The sequence below is a fragment of the Phaeoacremonium minimum genome (assembly GCF_000392275.1).
Source record: "Phaeoacremonium minimum UCRPA7 unplaced genomic scaffold PA7_03_scaffold_371, whole genome shotgun sequence".
Classification (NCBI taxonomy): Eukaryota; Fungi; Ascomycota; class Sordariomycetes; order Togniniales; family Togniniaceae; genus Phaeoacremonium; species Phaeoacremonium minimum.
The window spans coordinates 98,137-115,423 of NW_006921275.1; the positions used below are offsets into that span (position 1 = coordinate 98,137).

The 17,287-nt window shown below is 53.9% G+C and overlaps 6 protein-coding genes across 6 annotated transcripts; 4 read left to right on the forward strand and 2 right to left on the reverse strand.

Moving 5' to 3' along the window:
- Positions 1-910: 910 nt before the first annotated feature.
- On the forward strand, positions 911-2,579 carry UCRPA7_4820 (putative 2-methylcitrate dehydratase protein; the record flags this gene model as incomplete). Its single annotated transcript, XM_007917371.1, has 3 exons — positions 911-1,027; positions 1,130-1,907; positions 1,966-2,579. 3 exons carry the CDS (start codon positions 911-913, stop codon positions 2,577-2,579), a joined length of 1,509 nt encoding a protein of 502 aa, XP_007915562.1.
- Positions 2,580-3,322: 743 nt separating this feature from the next.
- Positions 3,323-4,265, forward strand: UCRPA7_4821 (putative sh3 domain-containing protein; the record flags this gene model as incomplete). The annotated part of the gene is made up of 2 exons (XM_007917372.1): positions 3,323-3,379; positions 3,447-4,265. The coding sequence occupies 2 exons, from the start codon at positions 3,323-3,325 to the stop codon at positions 4,263-4,265; spliced, it is 876 nt and encodes a 291-aa protein (XP_007915563.1).
- Positions 4,266-6,261: 1,996 nt separating this feature from the next.
- On the forward strand, positions 6,262-9,237 carry UCRPA7_4822 (putative glycine dehydrogenase protein; the record flags this gene model as incomplete). Its single annotated transcript, XM_007917373.1, has 1 exon — positions 6,262-9,237. The coding sequence occupies one exon, from the start codon at positions 6,262-6,264 to the stop codon at positions 9,235-9,237; it is 2,976 nt and encodes a 991-aa protein (XP_007915564.1).
- A 612-nt stretch (positions 9,238-9,849) lies between these two features.
- On the reverse strand, positions 9,850-11,394 carry UCRPA7_4823 (putative ribosome biogenesis protein sqt1 protein; the record flags this gene model as incomplete). Its single annotated transcript, XM_007917374.1, has 1 exon — positions 9,850-11,394. One exon carries the CDS (start codon positions 11,392-11,394, stop codon positions 9,850-9,852), a length of 1,545 nt encoding a protein of 514 aa, XP_007915565.1.
- Positions 11,395-12,299: 905 nt separating this feature from the next.
- Positions 12,300-14,909, reverse strand: UCRPA7_4824 (putative spermatogenesis-associated protein 20 protein; the record flags this gene model as incomplete). The annotated part of the gene is made up of 3 exons (XM_007917375.1): positions 12,300-12,874; positions 12,927-14,558; positions 14,627-14,909. 3 exons carry the CDS (start codon positions 14,907-14,909, stop codon positions 12,300-12,302), a joined length of 2,490 nt encoding a protein of 829 aa, XP_007915566.1.
- Positions 14,910-16,317: 1,408 nt separating this feature from the next.
- On the forward strand, positions 16,318-17,130 carry UCRPA7_4825 (hypothetical protein; the record flags this gene model as incomplete). The annotated part of the gene is made up of 1 exon (XM_007917376.1): positions 16,318-17,130. One exon carries the CDS (start codon positions 16,318-16,320, stop codon positions 17,128-17,130), a length of 813 nt encoding a protein of 270 aa, XP_007915567.1.
- Positions 17,131-17,287: the final 157 nt, after the last annotated feature.

Sequence of the window (17,287 nt, forward strand, 5' to 3'; positions counted from 1 at the left end):
TATGGCGAAACGTCACGGCCGCCTGCTTAGCCTTGCCTGTCTAACGACCAATGGACTTGAGGTCTGTGTGAAGACAATTGATGGAAACAACCTCGCAATAATGAACATAAAGCGTTGAAGTAAGACTACCGAGACAACTTCTCTTTTGCATAAGAAGACTCTAAGCTTACGCTTAATAGTCACCTTCTCTCTCAAGACTACAATGGGAGAATCAATTGTGAGTAGTGTAGTCTCCAGTTGCAGAAACATACTAAAGACTTCAAGGCTGAAGAGCAGGTCCTTCCATGGATGGCTCAACAACCGAGGAAGATTCAAAAACAGGCGTCTCAACTGAGCCACTAATTTAGTCTGTCAGACAAGCCAGACAAGTGAGAATATGGGGGAATTGGGGAAGAGAGGGGGAGAGGAATTGAGTGGCTTCGGCCCACCGCGGTAAAGCATTTCCCCTTCCGTAGGAGCGATGCCAGACTCGGTTGAGTTGCCCCCACCAGAAATGCTGCAAAGCCGAGCTCCCCTGGCTGCAAGACGAATAAAACCATGGTCAGACCCTACTTAGCTGCTTGACGCTCCAAGCAACATCATTGTTCCTCGCCCGTTGATCGCGTGCATTCAGTCTTTCGTCTTTAGAACTCTGTATCAGCGGCTGAAGAAGAGCAGGATTGAAGAGCCTCGCCGGGGGATCGAATACTGCTCCCCAAGTTAGACGAGAAGAGACGAGACGAGAGAGAGAAAGATGTCGGCATCAGTCCATCGGGGTCTCCGAACCGCCTCCAAGTCGCTGCGTCTGCAACAGACCTGTCTCCAGGCTGCTCGCCCGCTGGTAGCTTCACGAGCTGCTGCACTCCTCGCTGCCCCTCGCTCTTCACCCTCCTCCTCCTCCTCCTCTTCCCACATCACCAACTTCCACACCATGGCCTCGCTACAGTCCAATGCGCCTGCTGCACCTTCTGAGGGCAGAGGCTACGATCCCGAGATCAAGGACATTGCCGATTACATCCACAACAAGCCAATTGACTCGGAGCTGGCTGTAAGTCCTTATCGACCCGCCCAAATCTTTTACCCCGCGCACTTTTTTTCAGTTTCTTGTGAGAACCGCGGCTAACCGAATGCCCCCCTTCAACTCCAACAGTTCGACACTGCACGATGGGTCTTTCTCGACACAATCGGCTGCGGTCTCGAGGGTCTGCGCTTCAAGGAGTGCACCAAGCTGCTGGGTCCCATTGTCGAGGGCACTGTAGTCCCCAATGGCACAAAGGTCTTCGGTACTCCCTTCCAGCTCGACCCCGTCAATGGCGCCTTTAACATTGGTGCCATGATCCGGTGGCTCGACTACAATGATTGCTGGCTGGCTGCCGAGTGGGGACATCCCTCCGACAACATGGGTGCCATCCTCGCCGTCGCCGACTGGATCAACCGGACCAACAAGGCCGGCGGCAACCTCGCGGGCGGCAAGACCTTCACCGTCCGCGATGTGCTCGAGGGCATGATCAAGGCCCACGAGATCCAGGGATGCCTGGCCCTGCTCAACTCTTACAACAAGGTCGGCCTGGACCACGTTGTGCTCGTCAAGGTCGCCAGCACAGCTGTGGTCTCCAAGATGCTCGGCCTGAACGAGAGGCAGACCGCCGATGCCGTTACCCAGGCCTGGGTGGATGGCCAGAGCCTGCGCACCTACAGACACTCCCCCAACACCATGTCCCGAAAGTCATGGGCTGCTGGTGATGCCTGCCAGCGTGCCGTCAACTTGGCCCTGAAGGTCCTCAAGGGCGAGCCCGGTGTGCCCACCGTTCTCTCTGCCCCCGTCTGGGGCTTCTACGATGTCCTGTTCAAGGGCAAGAAGTTCGAGTTCCAGCGCCCCTATGGCAGCTACGTCATGGAGAATGTTCTGTTCAAGGTCTCGTACCCAGGTAAGTCTCTTCAAGAAATTCTGGAGCTACTCAGAAGCACGGAACTAACGCTGCGCAGCCGAATTCCATTCCCAGACCGCCGTTGAGGCTTCCCAGAAGATCTTCAACCAGCTCAAGTCTATGGGCAAGAGCGCCGCCGACATCAAGGGTGTCACTTGCCGGACACACGAAGCCTGCATCCGCATCATCGACAAGCAGTTTAAGCCCATGGACAACTTCGCCGACCGTGACCACTGTATCCAGTACATGTGCTCGGTCATGCTGACCTTCGGCCGCCTGCAGGCCACCGACTACACTGATGGCTCGGAGGCAGCCACCTCGGAGCTGGTCGAGTCGCTTCGCAAGAAGATCAAGTGCGTCGAGGATCCCCAGTTCACCAAGGACTACCACAACCCCGAGCTGCGCACCATCTCCAACGCCCTGACCGTTGAGCTGAACGACGGCACTGTCCTCGAGGAGGTCGTTGTCGAGGCTCCTCTTGGCCACCGCCTTAGACGCGAGGAGGCCAAGCCTGAGATCCTCGCAAAGTACAAGAGGCATCTTGAGCCTCACTTCGACAGCTCCAAGGTTCAGCAGCTCGTCGACCTTGGTCTGGATGCCAAGAAGCTCGAGTCCACACCTGTGGATGAGTACGTCGACCTGTACGTAGTCAAGGAGAGCAAGTTCGTGTAGGTTTTGGTTAGTAGGGAAGCGAGCAGCGGAGGAAATAAGGATGCATAGACAACCATTTAGAAGTACGGTATAGCATGAATATTCTTTTTGAATAAAATTAGGAGTTCAAAACACACTTGAAGGTCTCTCGTGCGATTGTAAACTGTCAAGATATTCTCTATTTGCATTCCTTACTCGCCCAAGTTAACAGTGGGTGCTTACGGCGCATGATGCCTGTAAGAGCACACCGTAGTGACGAACACCTGGTGCCATGATTTTGCCCGCCAACGTCTGTCAGCGTGATAACAAGACATGTGAAGCCGTCGGCGAAGGAATTGAATATCCCTAGTGTAGAGCTTGACCGGTAGAGTGTTCCTGTAGTTTTGTTCGCCGTTATCGGTGCTCCGTTCGGTGATCGGAGGCCCGCCGAGCCCGTGTTGCCGGGACCTGGAGACCCTGAGCCAAAGCTGGGGACAGCCGCCAGTGGTCGTTCACTAGCCCCAGAACACCCCTCGGGATTTTTTTTAGGTTAATATAAGGGTGAGGTGTCAAGCACAGCCTCACTGCGCCACTGCTAACGCCTTAAGGTCCCTGGGCGGCCGCCCCTGCTCAGGTGTTAAACGACATCTCTATCACCAAATTCCTCGACGCTGATTAGGCAGCTCCAAGATACTCCTTCAACGACAATAACTGTATCTGATCCTCTCGATATCGAACTCTCTCGTCCGATCTTGTGCTGAGAGTTGTTCTGGCCCATTGCGACCATGGCTGAACGCCAGAAGATCATCGAGTCGAACCGGTCTCTCCGGCTCATTAAGAATGTGCGTATTGGGGACTATCACAGGATGTCCATCCTTCCCGGACGATCATTGCTAACGCCAGCCTCAGGAGCTGGAAAGCCTCCTAGAAAAGGGCGTCATCGGCGACGATGTGTTCGACAGCATCTCCCGCCTCCTGCCCGCCGAGTCCTCGCTCTCCAGCGCCGGCACGCCCGCTACACGCACCGCGGGTTTCCCTACCCCAGCATCCACCGCCAGCGCAACGCCGGCCTCGCCGCAGCCTCCCGCCGCCGGCTTTGCCAACCTCAACCTGAACAACAATAGCAGCAGCCACGAGCCCCCCTCCTACACCCAGTCCACCGGCACGCCGTCCGTCCAGGCCCAGGCCCAGGCCGCGCACCCGCCGCCGCCGCCTCCGCCCGCAGGCAAGCCGGTGATCGCGCACGCCCGCGCGCTGTACAAGTATGCCGCCTCGGACGCGCGCGACTGCTCGTTCGAGCGCGACGACCGCATCGCCGTGCACGAGTACATGAACGCGGACTGGTGGATGGGGCGCAACCTGCGGACGGGCTCCGAGGGCATCTTCCCCAAGAACTACGTCGAGCTCGACGTCGCGCCGCCGCCGGGCCCTCCCCCGCCGCAGATGACGCCCGCGGGCTACCCCGTGGACGAGAAGGCCGGGTACAACGGGTACCAGCCGCCCGCGCAGCCGCAGTACGGCGGGTATCCGCCACCCCCGGGACAGCAGAACCCGTACAATAGCAACGTCCCCCCTATGGCGGTGGCGGAGCAGGGGTCCGGGTCTGGCCAGGGCGGCGATGGCAAGGTGGGCGAGTACGGCAAGAAGTTTGGCAAGAAGTTGGGGAATGCGGCCATCTTTGGTGCGGGTGCGACGATTGGTGGAAACATTGTCAACTCGATCTTCTAAGGCTGGTATGTGTCTTTGTGGGCTGGCTTGGACCGAGAGAGCAGGCTACGTGGAGGTGTAATGATTCAGACAATGAGCCAGGTTGGAAGGCCGAATGGGAATAGAGCACCGGGATTGACAAGTTGCATGAACCTTTGGGCGTTAGGGAACTGATATATAGGCCTCTTAATGACAAGCATTTTCATCATTTGTCTTTACCATGCTTGACATTGAATGTACGAGCAGGAATCTTTTCACTTGCAATTCTTCCACCCCAGTCAGCAAAGAAAGGGCAGTGATCGAAGTCGTGATTTTTGGTATATTCTTGGTATCATGGATACAGTGATTATTATACAGTCAGGGTTGATACCGCTTGATCCAGTCTAAATCCCCATGCCGATTCCAGTGAGCCCCGAGGAGCTGGTACTGCCCCTATTGCCCTGACTATTTGCCATAATGTACTAGGTCGTATCGTAACATCACATCGCATCACATCGGTTGTAGATGTTTGCTTTAGAAGATCTTCCAGGCGGCGTCGACGACGAAGGGAGCTGAAACAGCCATACGAGATTAGCCCATATTTGCGTCAAGCTGCGCATCCAACAGGAGACAGCCAAGATACCTAAAGAAATAGAGAGCAGAGGGAGCGTACATAGATAGAGCATGACGGCCGAAGCAACGACGCGCTGGACTGTGAAAGAAGCCTCGGCCTCAGCGGCCTTGATCTCCTCCGGGGAGGCTTGAGGGGGTGCGACTAGAGATGGGCCATTAGCATTGACTGGGGGAGGCTAGCAAGCGTGATTGGTAGGGCTGTATCGTAGCTTACATCCTCCGAACATTGTGAGAGTTGTTGATTGTCTTTTGTGGTTGTGATGCGGTGTCGGTGGTTGCAGAAGCTATGGCGGACAATGACCTCCGTTTTGGATGTTCACCTAAAGAGTGAGGTCGAAATTTTTGGAGGAGCTAACGCACCTAGCGATAAGTGACTGCTAAGAGCCGCCTGCCGCGCAGTAACTAAGGACAATCGGTGACGCTATCTTTTTCCTGCTTTACTGGTCAATGTTAGGGGGGACAGCTTCCTGCACCGTGCGCGGACTGCAGCTGGCCAATGGGGATTCTCACATGTCTCCCTTTTCGCCGGTCCGAAAATAACCGATCTCTTATCGTGCGTGGTGGGCTTCACTCGAGTCTCGTCGCGTGCCTTGTCGGTGGCCATGGCCGATCGCGCTCCTGGTCTTTTTGCCCAGCAACTTGACCAGGTATTAGGTATTAGATATTAGGTATTAGATATTAGAAAGGCAGGCGCATAGGAATGCTGCGTACTGTGCTGTACTGTGCATTGTACCTGCGGGAGCTATCAAACATCTAACATCTAACTGAGCGACTGTTTGCTCTGTTGCTAGCTCCATCGTCCCACGGCGGTGCCCAGGGGTCCCTGTTCCTGACTCTCTCTTACACCCAGTGCCGCTTCCTCACCGCGTGAATCTTCCCTCACCGTCTTCTCTTCCTCTTCTTCTTTTGCTGTAAATCAATTCCTCAAGCTGTCAATTGCTTAGGATTCGGTGCGTGGCTGCCAGATCTCGCGAGCTTATCAGGCATTGGAGCTCCTCCATCACTTACATACAAGCGCCCTTCATTCCCCGTGGCAAAATGCTGGCTTAGAGCTTTGGACAATTGCCCCTCCATCCACCACGACCTCAGAATCGATCATCTCTTGACCTGTTGAAGGGGGAGAAGACTGCTTGACTTGTTGGAACACAGTCGCAGTTTCTCATCATTATTATTAGCCTACCCTCACGCCCTTGCCCGGCCTCTCGATAAGATGGCATCAAAGGGCCTGGCTATCTCCCGGCACCTGGGCCGTATGGCCCGCCCATCTGCCCGAACGCCCATGAGCGCTCGAGCTGCCATGACGGCATCACAGCCATGGGTTTGCCAGTCTTGTACTCGCATTGCCACTCTGGGCGCAAAAACCATTGTACGGACTAAAGCGACGGTCGCCTCTAGCCATTATCACATGCTGGACACGTTCCCTCGCCGTCACATTGGCCCCGATGACAATGACACGGCCGACATGCTCAAGGCCCTGGATCCACCCGTCCAATCCCTAGACGAGTTCGTCGCTCAGGTCATACCACCTGATGTTCTGTCGTCACGGGAGCTCTTTCCAGCTTCCATCTCGCCCGATAGACAGCCGGGTGACAAAGCTGTCAAGGAAGCCCTCCCCGAGCATGAGGTCCTGGCCATAGGAAGTAAATTGGCGAATTCAGTAGTGACAGGAAAGACTTACATCGGTGCTGGTTACTACGGTACTCTTACTCCCGAAGTCATCAAGCGCAACGTTCTGGAGAATCCAGCTTGGTATACGAGTTATACCCCTTACCAGCCCGAAATCAGCCAGGGCCGTCTCGAATCACTGCTGAACTACCAGACGCTTGTCTCCGACTTGACCGCGCTGCCCATCTCCAATGCCAGTCTTTTGGACGAGGGAACTGCCGCTGCCGAGGCCCTGACGCTTTCCATGAATGCCCTGTCATCTTCGAGGGCCAAAAGGGAGGGAAAGACCTTCCTCATCTCTGACTTGCTTCACCCCCAGACCGCTGCTGTTCTGCGTAGCCGAGCTGAGGGTTTCGGAATCAAGATTGAGCGCGCCAACGTGCTTTCTCCGGAGTTCCAGTCGCGTCTAGACGAGCTCGGTGACGACCTGGTAGGAGTCATGGTGCAGTATCCCGATACCAAGGGTGGCGTAGAAGACTTTAGCAGCCTGGCCGAGGCAGTTCACGGCAAAGGAGCACTGTTGAGTGTTGCTACTGACCTGCTGGCACTGACGGTACTCACTCCGCCTGGAGAATGGGGCGCAGATATTGCTTTCGGTAACGCTCAGCGCTTTGGTGTCCCAATGGGCTTCGGAGGGCCCCATGCTGCCTTCTTCGCCGTCACCGAGAAGCATAAGCGGAAGATTCCTGGACGCCTCATTGGTGTCTCGAAGGACCGTCTGAACGGAAGAGCGCTCCGACTGGCGCTGCAGACACGAGAACAACACATCCGCAGAGAGAAGGCCACGAGCAATGTGTGCACCGCCCAGGCGTTGCTTGCAAATATAAGTGCACTCTATGCCATTTACCATGGCCCCGAGGGCCTAAAGGCCATCGCTGAGAAGATCATCAAGGGTGCTAGAATTGTACAAGCCGGAGCACAGCAGCTAGGCTACAAGACAAGATCTAGCGGTACCGATGCGGATGGGCGAGTGATTTTTGATACTGTTGTCATTGAGGCCCCGGGCGAAGCCCAATCCATCGTTGAGCAAGCGCAGCACGATTTGGTCTATTTCCGCCAACTGGGTGCGGATGAGTTTGGCATCAGCATTGATGAGACCACGTCTGAAAGGGATCTTATCCGGATCTTAGGCATCTTGCGAGATGCTAAAAACCTGGGATCGGGAGACAAAATCAGTGCTGTTGTCTTGTTCAAGAGCCTCGCCAAGCAGCAGATCACATCTGCTGAGCTTCCTGAGAAGTTCGCCAGGACTTCAAGCTATCTTACCCATCCTGTCTTCAACACGCACCATTCCGAGACCGAAATTCTGCGCTATATCTACCACCTGCAGTCAAAGGATCTCTCACTCGTTCACTCGATGATCCCCCTTGGTTCGTGTACTATGAAACTCAACGGAACGGTCGAGATGGCTTTGATTACACAGCCCGGGTTCGCTAATGCCCACCCATATCAGCCACTTAGCCGGTCTACTGGATACTTACGGATGCTTGGCTCTCTGGAAGACCAGCTGAAGCGCATCACAGCCATGGATGCTGTCTCTCTGCAGCCCAACTCTGGTGCCCAGGGTGAGTTCGCCGGCTTGCGCACCATTCGCAAGTACCACGAGAGCAACGGCCAGAGCAAGCGTGACATTTGTCTGATCCCTGTTTCCGCCCACGGCACCAACCCGGCATCAGCTGCGATGGCAGGCATGCGAGTTGTGCCTATCAAATGCGACACCAAGACCGGCAACCTGGATCTGGCAGACCTAGAAGCCAAGTGCGAGAAGCATGCCGACCAGATTGGCGCCATGATGATCACCTACCCCAGCACATTCGGCGTCTTTGAGCCGCAAATCAAGAAGGTCTGCGAGATCGTGCACTCGCATGGCGGCCAGGTGTACATGGATGGCGCCAACATGAACGCGCAGATCGGTCTGTGCTCTCCCGGCGAGATTGGTGCCGATGTCTGCCATTTGAACCTTCACAAGACCTTCTGCATCCCTCACGGTGGTGGTGGTCCCGGAGCCGGCCCCATCTGCGTTAAGGAGCACCTGGCACCTCACCTTGCACCCAAGGAGCTGGCGTTGTTTGATAAGCAGGACCCCATCAGCAGCGCGCCATATGGCAGTGCTAGCATCTTGCCAATCAGTTGGGCCTACAATCTGTTGATGGGCTCTGAGGGCCTCAAGAAGGCAACGGAGATTACCCTTCTCAACGCAAACTACATCCTTAGCCGGCTCAAGCCTCACTACCAGATCGTCTACACGAATGAGCATGGCCGCTGCGCGCACGAATTCATTTTGGATGCTCGCCCCTTCCACAACACCGCCGGCATCGAAGCCATTGACATTGCCAAGCGTCTGCAGGATTACGGCTTCCATGCACCCACTATGAGCTGGCCGGTCGCCAACACACTCATGATCGAGCCTACGGAGAGTGAGAGCAAGGAGGAGCTGGATCGCTTCATCGATGCCCTGATCAGCATTCGTGAGGAGATTCGTGAGATTGAGGAAGGCAAGGCGCCGCGCGAGGGCAACGTGCTCAAGATGTCGCCCCACCCAATCCAAGATATCATCCTGGGAGACGCAGGCGAGAAGTGGGATAGGCCGTACTCGCGAGAGAAAGCGGCGTACCCGCTACCGTGGCTCAAGGAGAAGAAGTTCTGGCCCACTGTGGCTAGAGTAGATGATAGTAAGTTCACCCCTTCAGCGTGGACAACAAAAGACGCGTGCTAATATCTTGGCAGCATATGGAGACCTGAACCTCTTCTGTACATGCCCTCCCGTGGAGGATACCACCGGCGGAAATCTATCTTCTGTGCACTAAGCATTGATGGTTATTGGCTGTAATCCATACCAAACTAAAAGCTTTGGCCTCTAAGAAAGGCAATCACATGGATTGCCTCGGCGTTATCGACTCCAGTCGAAGGCGTAATGGTCCATAATTACCTCCTTTTCAACACATCAACTAGATACCAGACGACGTGGATTGGTCTTCACACGCAATCCAAGGGACGGAGTTTCAACAATATGACTCAGGGTCTTACTTAACGTAATGAATGGATATTTCGCTTATTTAGACTGGTTCAGGGCTGCTCGGGTGGCCTCAACTGCTGCTTCGCAAGTAAGGGTTGGCAGTGATGTGGTTAGCTTTTGTGATCATATAAAAGATGGACAGAGTACATTCGAACTGGCCCGACTTCAACATATCAAAAATGACCGCATAGGCGAATCTGTATTGATCATGAACCCTTGAGTATATTTGTAGCTTGCTGAGTTTCCAGCAGCATTATCATCTATCGCTTTTCCGCGCAGCCCAAATCATCGCAGATGCACACGTTAATATGCCTATGCCTCAAAGACCAACACCACACCGTCATCACCAGCCGTCACGACCCGCTCGCCTGTCTCCCCCTGAACGAAACCCAGCACGCCGCCGCCCTCGCCATCTCCCCTGTGGCCGCGCCATTCCTTAACGAGCCCAGACGCGTCTGAGCTGCTGACGTGCTGGCTCGCCGTTGCACCGCGTAGATCCCATCGCTTCACCACGCCGTCCATGCCGCAGCTTGTCAGCGCCCAGCCGTTCTGCTTCACAAACTCCACCTTGACCACGGAGAACTCGTCGTGGGCACCCTGTGTATGCCTCCTCAAACCGAAGGACCTTGATGTGTCGAAGATCGCTATACTGCCGTCCACTGACCCCGAAGCCAGGAGTGTCTGTGGCGCAGGTGAGAAAGATAGCGTCTCAATACCATCTGACTGTACTTGTATCGCCGCCAGGATCTGTCCCGCTTGTGTACTGCTGTCTGCACCTCCCGCGCCCGCTGAGCGTCCTGCTTTGCCGGCGCGAGCTTTTGACTTGGTCTGCCCTTGGGGAGCCTGTGCCTGTTCTGAGAGCCGTGGTAGGCCAACGATCCTGATCGAGCCGCCCGCTCCGCCAACTGCGAGAAAACCGCCTCTTGGCTCTATGGCTACTGAGTATAGGCCACCTTCGACTTCAAACCGCTGATCCTCGCCAGTCAGTGACACGACGGTCATCCCGTTCGAGTCGATGCTGCCCTTCGCCGCAGCAATACCCCATACATCGTAAACGTATAGACTGCTATCCTCTGAAACAGTGGCAAGCAGTGCGCCATCTGATGTCCAAGCGCCGGCCGTTGCAGAGCCTGTGTGAAGGAAATAACTCTGGACGATCTGTAGGGGGTTCGAAGCATCTGAGGAATCGATGGTATACACCCATACTGAGCCGTCGGATGCGCCGAGAGCAATGGTATTCGGGTGAGACGGGTCGGGGCATGCCGAAAGCCAGTTGATCTCGGGCACCTCTTGCGACTCAGCAACAAACTTGAACTTTGCGCTGGCCGGCGCACTGGGCGAAGCCGCGACGGCGTACACGCGCAGCCGCCCGTCCATGCCGCCCGACAGGAGGAACTCGCCCCGCGGCAGCGTGAACGCCAGCGCATTGATGCTGTCCGTGTGGCCCTCGATGGTGAAAACCGGGCTGATCTCCGTGCTCCTCTGCGCGCCGCCGCCCTCGCCGCCGCCGCTGCTCCAGCTCGCCGGCAGCACGGGCCGCTCCCTGACGCCCGAGATATCAATCACGTAGCCGCGGCCGGGGGCGTCATCCGCCTCGCCCTCGCTGCCGCCCGTCGCAATCAGCGAGGGGACGGTGGGGTGTTGCGCGATGGCGAAGACCGAGTCCTTGTGTGCGTCGAAGTAGGCAATCGAGTCGTTCTGAAGTGTGATTTCCTCCTGCTGCTCGTCGCCCTCGTCACCCGAGTCCATCGCCACATCGCCCTCGTCGGCGACGACTTCCTCGAGGGCGTCGTCGGCGTCGAGCATGTCCGGGTCCGAGTCGACATCGTCGGGATGTTGGTGGGGGTTGGCAGACATGGTTTCTGGCAGTCTTTCGGAAATGAGCTAACTGATAAAGAGTCAATGATCTGTTCTGTTCCTCTACCTAGGTAGCTGAAGACTCGATGCCATATTTATGTGTTGTTGTGAACGAAATTTCTTGCTTGATAAGCGTATCGGACGGCGGGGCAAAAATGCCCCTCCAAGCACCTACCGTCATCACTGCCCCACGTTTGGGGTGCCCCTAGCCCCTGAGCCTACTGATGTGCGCCTCCGCCAGAGTAATGTATGTTAGTACGGCAAGAGTATCATTACCTCCTCATTAAGGGATTACTATCTTTAGAGAAGTTGACAGACCCACAGCAATAAACAGAACCTTCGAGATCTTGATGAGTATTATGACTCTCAGCATTGAGTATCTCATACTTTAAGAATTAATGTTTATTAGCCTGGTGGAGGATTAAGAGAAAAGGGCATGGATTCAGAGAAGCGTAGCCAAAAATGCCCAAGATGAAGCAACATTTAACGTCATGCGAATGCATGAGAATCTTGATCATTCAAGTAGAGACATTCATTCCGTCTATTCTCTAGATGTTGCCTTCCTTTACCTTAATTCCAAGCCAGGAGTTAGATGCAAAATAATGGATATCTTCACAAAGCAACCATCCAGCCAACTCCCCTGAGAGCTAAGCTTCAAAATTCTCTCTTTCATCACAGCCGTATCCACATCTCAGTAACATTCTCGAATCCAGAATTGTTGTCCCTGTCGCTCTATCCCTCACTCAAAGATCCTTCAGCCACCACAGCTGAATAATAGAAGGCGTGTCCGCGTCATGGATTTACATCATGAAGTCCTCAGTTATGAACTCGGGTCCCACGTACCGCCTGGCCGGGGCATTGCTGATGCTGAGGAATAGTCGTTCAATGAATCCAGCTATACGCAACTAGTCGAGCTTGGTTTCTTCATACTCCTGGTAAGACCCATTGTTGAACTGAAAAGCCTTGCCGACCTTGTCTTTCAGCCCATCCAGTAGCGGGTTTCGCTTGAGCAACCAGTCGTCGCCTCCAAGCGGCTGTACAAATATCAAGCTGCGCAGCCCAGCACGAGGTAGCAGATGGTATTTGTGCCATGTATCACCCTCAAATATTTCTGAGGCGCTCGAGGTCCTGTGAACTAACCAGCACTTGCCTCCTAGCCGAGCAGTCACTACACTTCCAAGGAGGCCGACAAAGAGCCACGGATACTGGAGCATCTCGACTTCAAAGGCATTGATTGTCTCTCGAGCCAGCTTGGTGTACTTGGAATCCCCGAAGATGGCTCCGAGGCGGAACAGGTTGGATGTTGACACAGAGTTTGTTGATGGCTGTGCTGTGTCCATACCATCCTTGAGACGCAAAATAGCTTGAGGTGCATCATCAGTTGTGGAATAAAATCCACCACAAGATGATTGTTGTCCACCAGGGGTTGCTGGTCGACTTGCGGTGCTGACGGAGTCGTAGAATAGCTTGATTTGAACACCTGAAGTTTTGTTAGCCCACCGTCTAGTTATCGAATCGCAAGAAGTCCTTACTTTGTAATTCATCTGCCCACTCCAGCCAGCTCTCCACGCCCGTCGCACTATAAAGCTCCAGAAGGGCTTCGATCAGGAAAGCATAGTCCTCCGAGAAGCCCTTGGTTGATCCTCGCCCATCGTAGTATGTCCGGTACAGGACCTTAGACGCTGAGTCCCACAACTTCTCTTGAATGAAGGACGTAGCTTTCTTGGCGGCTGTCAAATACTTCTCAGCCCTCTCTCCGTCAACGCTCTTGATGGCCACAGCGGTTCTAGCAAGAGCAGCTATCACCATGGAATTGATGCTTGTGACCGCTTTGGCATCGATTTCCGGGTGAACGCGCTCTTTCTCTCGATGCGCCAATAGCTTCTCACGCGCGGACGCAATCAGCTTTCCCACTTCCTCTGTCGCAATGCCAAACTGTCTACCCAATTCCTCGGCATTCTTGACAACACGTAGGACATTTTGGTTCAAGAACTCGTCATTCGGATCCTGATCCCGCTCGATATTTCCATGCTGAAGCACGTCCCAATGCGCTGCAGCGACAGCACTTGTCTGACCGTCTCCAACGACATTCTCGAACTCCCTGCGAGTCCATAGGTAATAAGCGCCTTCGCGCATTTGCTTGTCGCCCTTTCTGTAGAAGGAATCAGCAGCCTCGCTCGTCGCGAATCCGCTGTCCTGTTCAGTAGATCCAGCCAGGGATTTTGACGTCAGATAGTCTGCAAGCTCGACCACGATGTCGGCAAACTCGTCCTCCTTCTTCAGCTGCCCCTGTTTGGCTGTAGTCAACCAGGCGTCCAGATACACTCCCAGTAGCAGAGCGTTGTCCAACACCATCTTCTCGAAATGGGGCATCGTCCAGTCGACCGTAGCGCTGTAACGGAAGAATCCAGCACCAATATGATCTCGTAGCCCACCATCTCGTAGCTTTCGCAGTGTGTGCAGAGCGATGTGAGTAGCTTGTTCGACTTCCTTCTCTCCAACGACATCGTGCACCTCTGTGGGGAAATGAGCTAGGCGGAGGAGGAAAGATAGCTTGGCAGGTGTAGGGAATTTGGGAGCAAGTCCAAAGCCACCGTTGACAGAGTCGAATGTGCCTGCAATGTGAGTAAACGCCTCTTCGACTTGGTCCAGGTCCACCTCCAGATCAGTGCCTGGAGTAGAGGCGGTTGCACCGCCAGACAGATCTGTGGGCACCGCCGCACTCGATGTAGCTGGTTTAGCTGGTGTGCTAATGCCCTTTGTCCCGAGAGTCCCCTCCGCAGCAAACTCACGCAACTGGGAGAGGATCTGCTTTGCCTCTTGCCGGCATCGCGCCTCCTGCTCCTCCCAGACATTCTTCATCTTTTGCAGAATGACAAGAAAGTCCAGCCGCTCATCGTCCGGAATCCTCTCTCCGTCAAGCCCCAGCAGCTCTGTACCTGGGCCGGGCCAGTATGTGCCGCCAAAGACAGGCTCAAGTTCAGGCGTCAGGAACACGTTCAGTGGCCAGCCACCGGCGCCGTTGACGGCCTGAATATAGTTCATGTAGATAGTGTCGACATCTGGGCGTTCTTCACGGTCCACCATGATAGGAATGAAGGATGAGTTGAGGAGGCTGGCGACAGAGGAATTGGAGAAGGAGTCTTGTGTGGTGAGTTTGCAGTCTATGAGAATGTGGTCAGCCTCGTCAATCTCCAGTATAGTTTAGGTGAGGCGGCACGCGATCACTGACAATGGCAGGCCCGAAATCCTATGTTTAGGAAGATGAGCTTGTTCTCGCTCTTGGCTTTCTGAATAGCCTCATCGTCGAGTAGCTGCCAGGCGACGGGAGACTCGGTATGGGCGCGCAGGTACGGGCTGGTGCTCTCTGCAGCTCTGTTCTTCAGAGGGACGGCGTCCGATAAGGTCGCCTTGTCCAACTGCTCAGAAAGTTCAGCTTCGTTAGACGGATCGGCGGGAGGATTTGATTGAGGAGGAGTCGAGCCCGTGGGCTTCTGCAGCTGAGCGGCCATCATTTTTGCTGGCGATATCTAGTATCGCATGCGACAGAGAGGTGGCTCGTGAAGCTGGCTGAAGGGTGAGGAGGCTGTCGGGGAAGTTCGGCAGAGGGAAAGACTCTGGAAAGCTGAAGGCGACTTTGTTCCTGGCAAAAGTGAAGACAGGTCTGAGATGCTTATGCCATGTATGAGGTATGACTCGGGTGGAGAAGGCGCTGTAGATGGAGCGACGGAAGAGGTAACGTGCGGTGGATGGGAGATGATGCAGTGAAGCTCCAGAGAGCGAGTCATGCACTCAGAGGTCTCTAGGTAGGTAGGTAGGTGGGCATTCACGATAAGTTCACTGTAGCAAACAGAAAGGCCGTTAATTCATGAATTACCCCTCCATTGCCAGGCTTATCGCTGTCAGCCCCGGCCCCACTGTTTAAAGCTGTCCCGCCTCGACTACCACATCACGTCACTGAAGCGCATGGCAGGCATCTTGCATGCTCAGCATGGATGACACACAGCAAGCTACCTACCCTACCCTACCCTAATTCACATGTTTCTCAGATCAAATCATATCACTTTAGCTTTAACCAGCTGAGAAGGAGTCTTTGCTTGGCTATGTTATGCCCAAGACTGACATTGTCTCAAAGGGCAGGTTTCGAATTGAGCCCATTTGACTTGTCATTTTTGTGAAGCCGCAAGTATTACAAAAGGCACTTTAGGGCCGAATGAAAGATCAACATCTAAAATGCAGGATGAGCCACTGCAGAAGACAGCAGAGATCGAGAGAGCTCTGGTAGAGTCACGCCGGTGAGTTGTCTTTTCAATTCAGTTGGTAGGCTAGCGCCCGTTGGATGATATTACCAGGGTTCTCTTAAACTCTCATCACTCTGTCCAACGGAGCCGTCCTTCTCAATTCTACCAGTCTTGAGTAACAAGAAGATGCGGCTCATGCCTGGCTCTAAAGTTTGTTTCGGTGAGCTATTCTAGTTAGTAGAATATCCCATGCCTTCCATATTATTTTGTCCCGTTGTCTTTCTCGTTATGGTATAGACCAGACATAACAGAATTTGGCTCTCTGGTCGGAGGAAGGTGTGAGACACAGACGACGAAGTTTTCATCCGCCACATATCGGAGAAAGGTCATCGTGATTTTTATTTAGCATCCTATAAATACATATTTCTTGGCTCTTAATAGCCAAATGGGTTGAAATTTTACAACTTCGTCATATCTCGTTCTCTCAAAATTGCACATCACAGCAAACTTGTTGGATGACCTCCCGTTGAGCCTCACCCTCTCAAGGAATCATACACTACCAAATCGCGTACAATAATTGTCTTGTACCATGGAGGGCCTGTCTTACTATGAGGCAGCTGACCGGCTTATACACAAGTATCACACCACCTACTTGTCCGCTGCACGAAATCGCTGTCGCCTAATGAGGGCACTCTTGCAATTGAATGAACACAAGTCGCTCGACGATGACGCACGCAAACGGCTGGGACAGATACTCTCTGGCATTCACGCCGACAGCAACCGTGACAAATCACTCTGTGATGAACTTGAGGATGACCGAGAGAAACTCGATGCCAAGATGCATGGCGAGACTCTAGGCATCAAGGTTGAACAAAGCGACGCTAATGCTGAGATCGAAGGTCTCTCAGAGCGCCTGGAAGACGAGCAGTGGAACTGCAAGGAGGCATGGAAGCAGATCGAAGGGCTGAACCAGCTCATCTCTGGACTTGCAGGGTCAGTCACGATGCTCGAAACCCAACTGAGCAAGGCCAAGGCAGATGCGGAAAGGGACAAGCAAGAAGATGTTCCTCAACTGAGGAGAAGAATCACCGACCTGGAAGCACAGCTGCATGTTTCAAGCGTTCAAGTTCGCGATCTGAATCAGAGAAATTACACCCTCCAGGTTTCTCAATATCAGAACAACAGCGTGCTTCACACACAGTATAGCTATATTCACACCGCCAACCAGAACATTCAGTTGGTCAATTTTCGATATAGTGAGGCCGTTCGCGAGCTCCAGGAGAAAACAAAAACGCTAGCAGAAAAGGATTCACAGCTGAAGGCGGAACAAGAAACCGTGGCGGAGCTGCGCAAAGAGCTTGACATGGCAAAGTCGAGGCAGGAAAAGGTGGTGCCCTTTATTCCTGTGCGGATTATAAACTCTGAAGAGTCCAGTCACAGTCTTCCATTCATCGACGAGGAATTTGAGCTTGTTGGTGAACGAACTGACGAATGATGTGGACGAAGCCACTAAGACCATCCGTTTACTGTTACACGATATTGAAAAGGAGTGCAATGCATATTAGCATGCATCGGCGTCTATTGAGAAATAAAGTTTTTGGGCCATGAGATGTTGCTGGATAATGGTGTCTCATCAGGGGTTGTCGGGATTA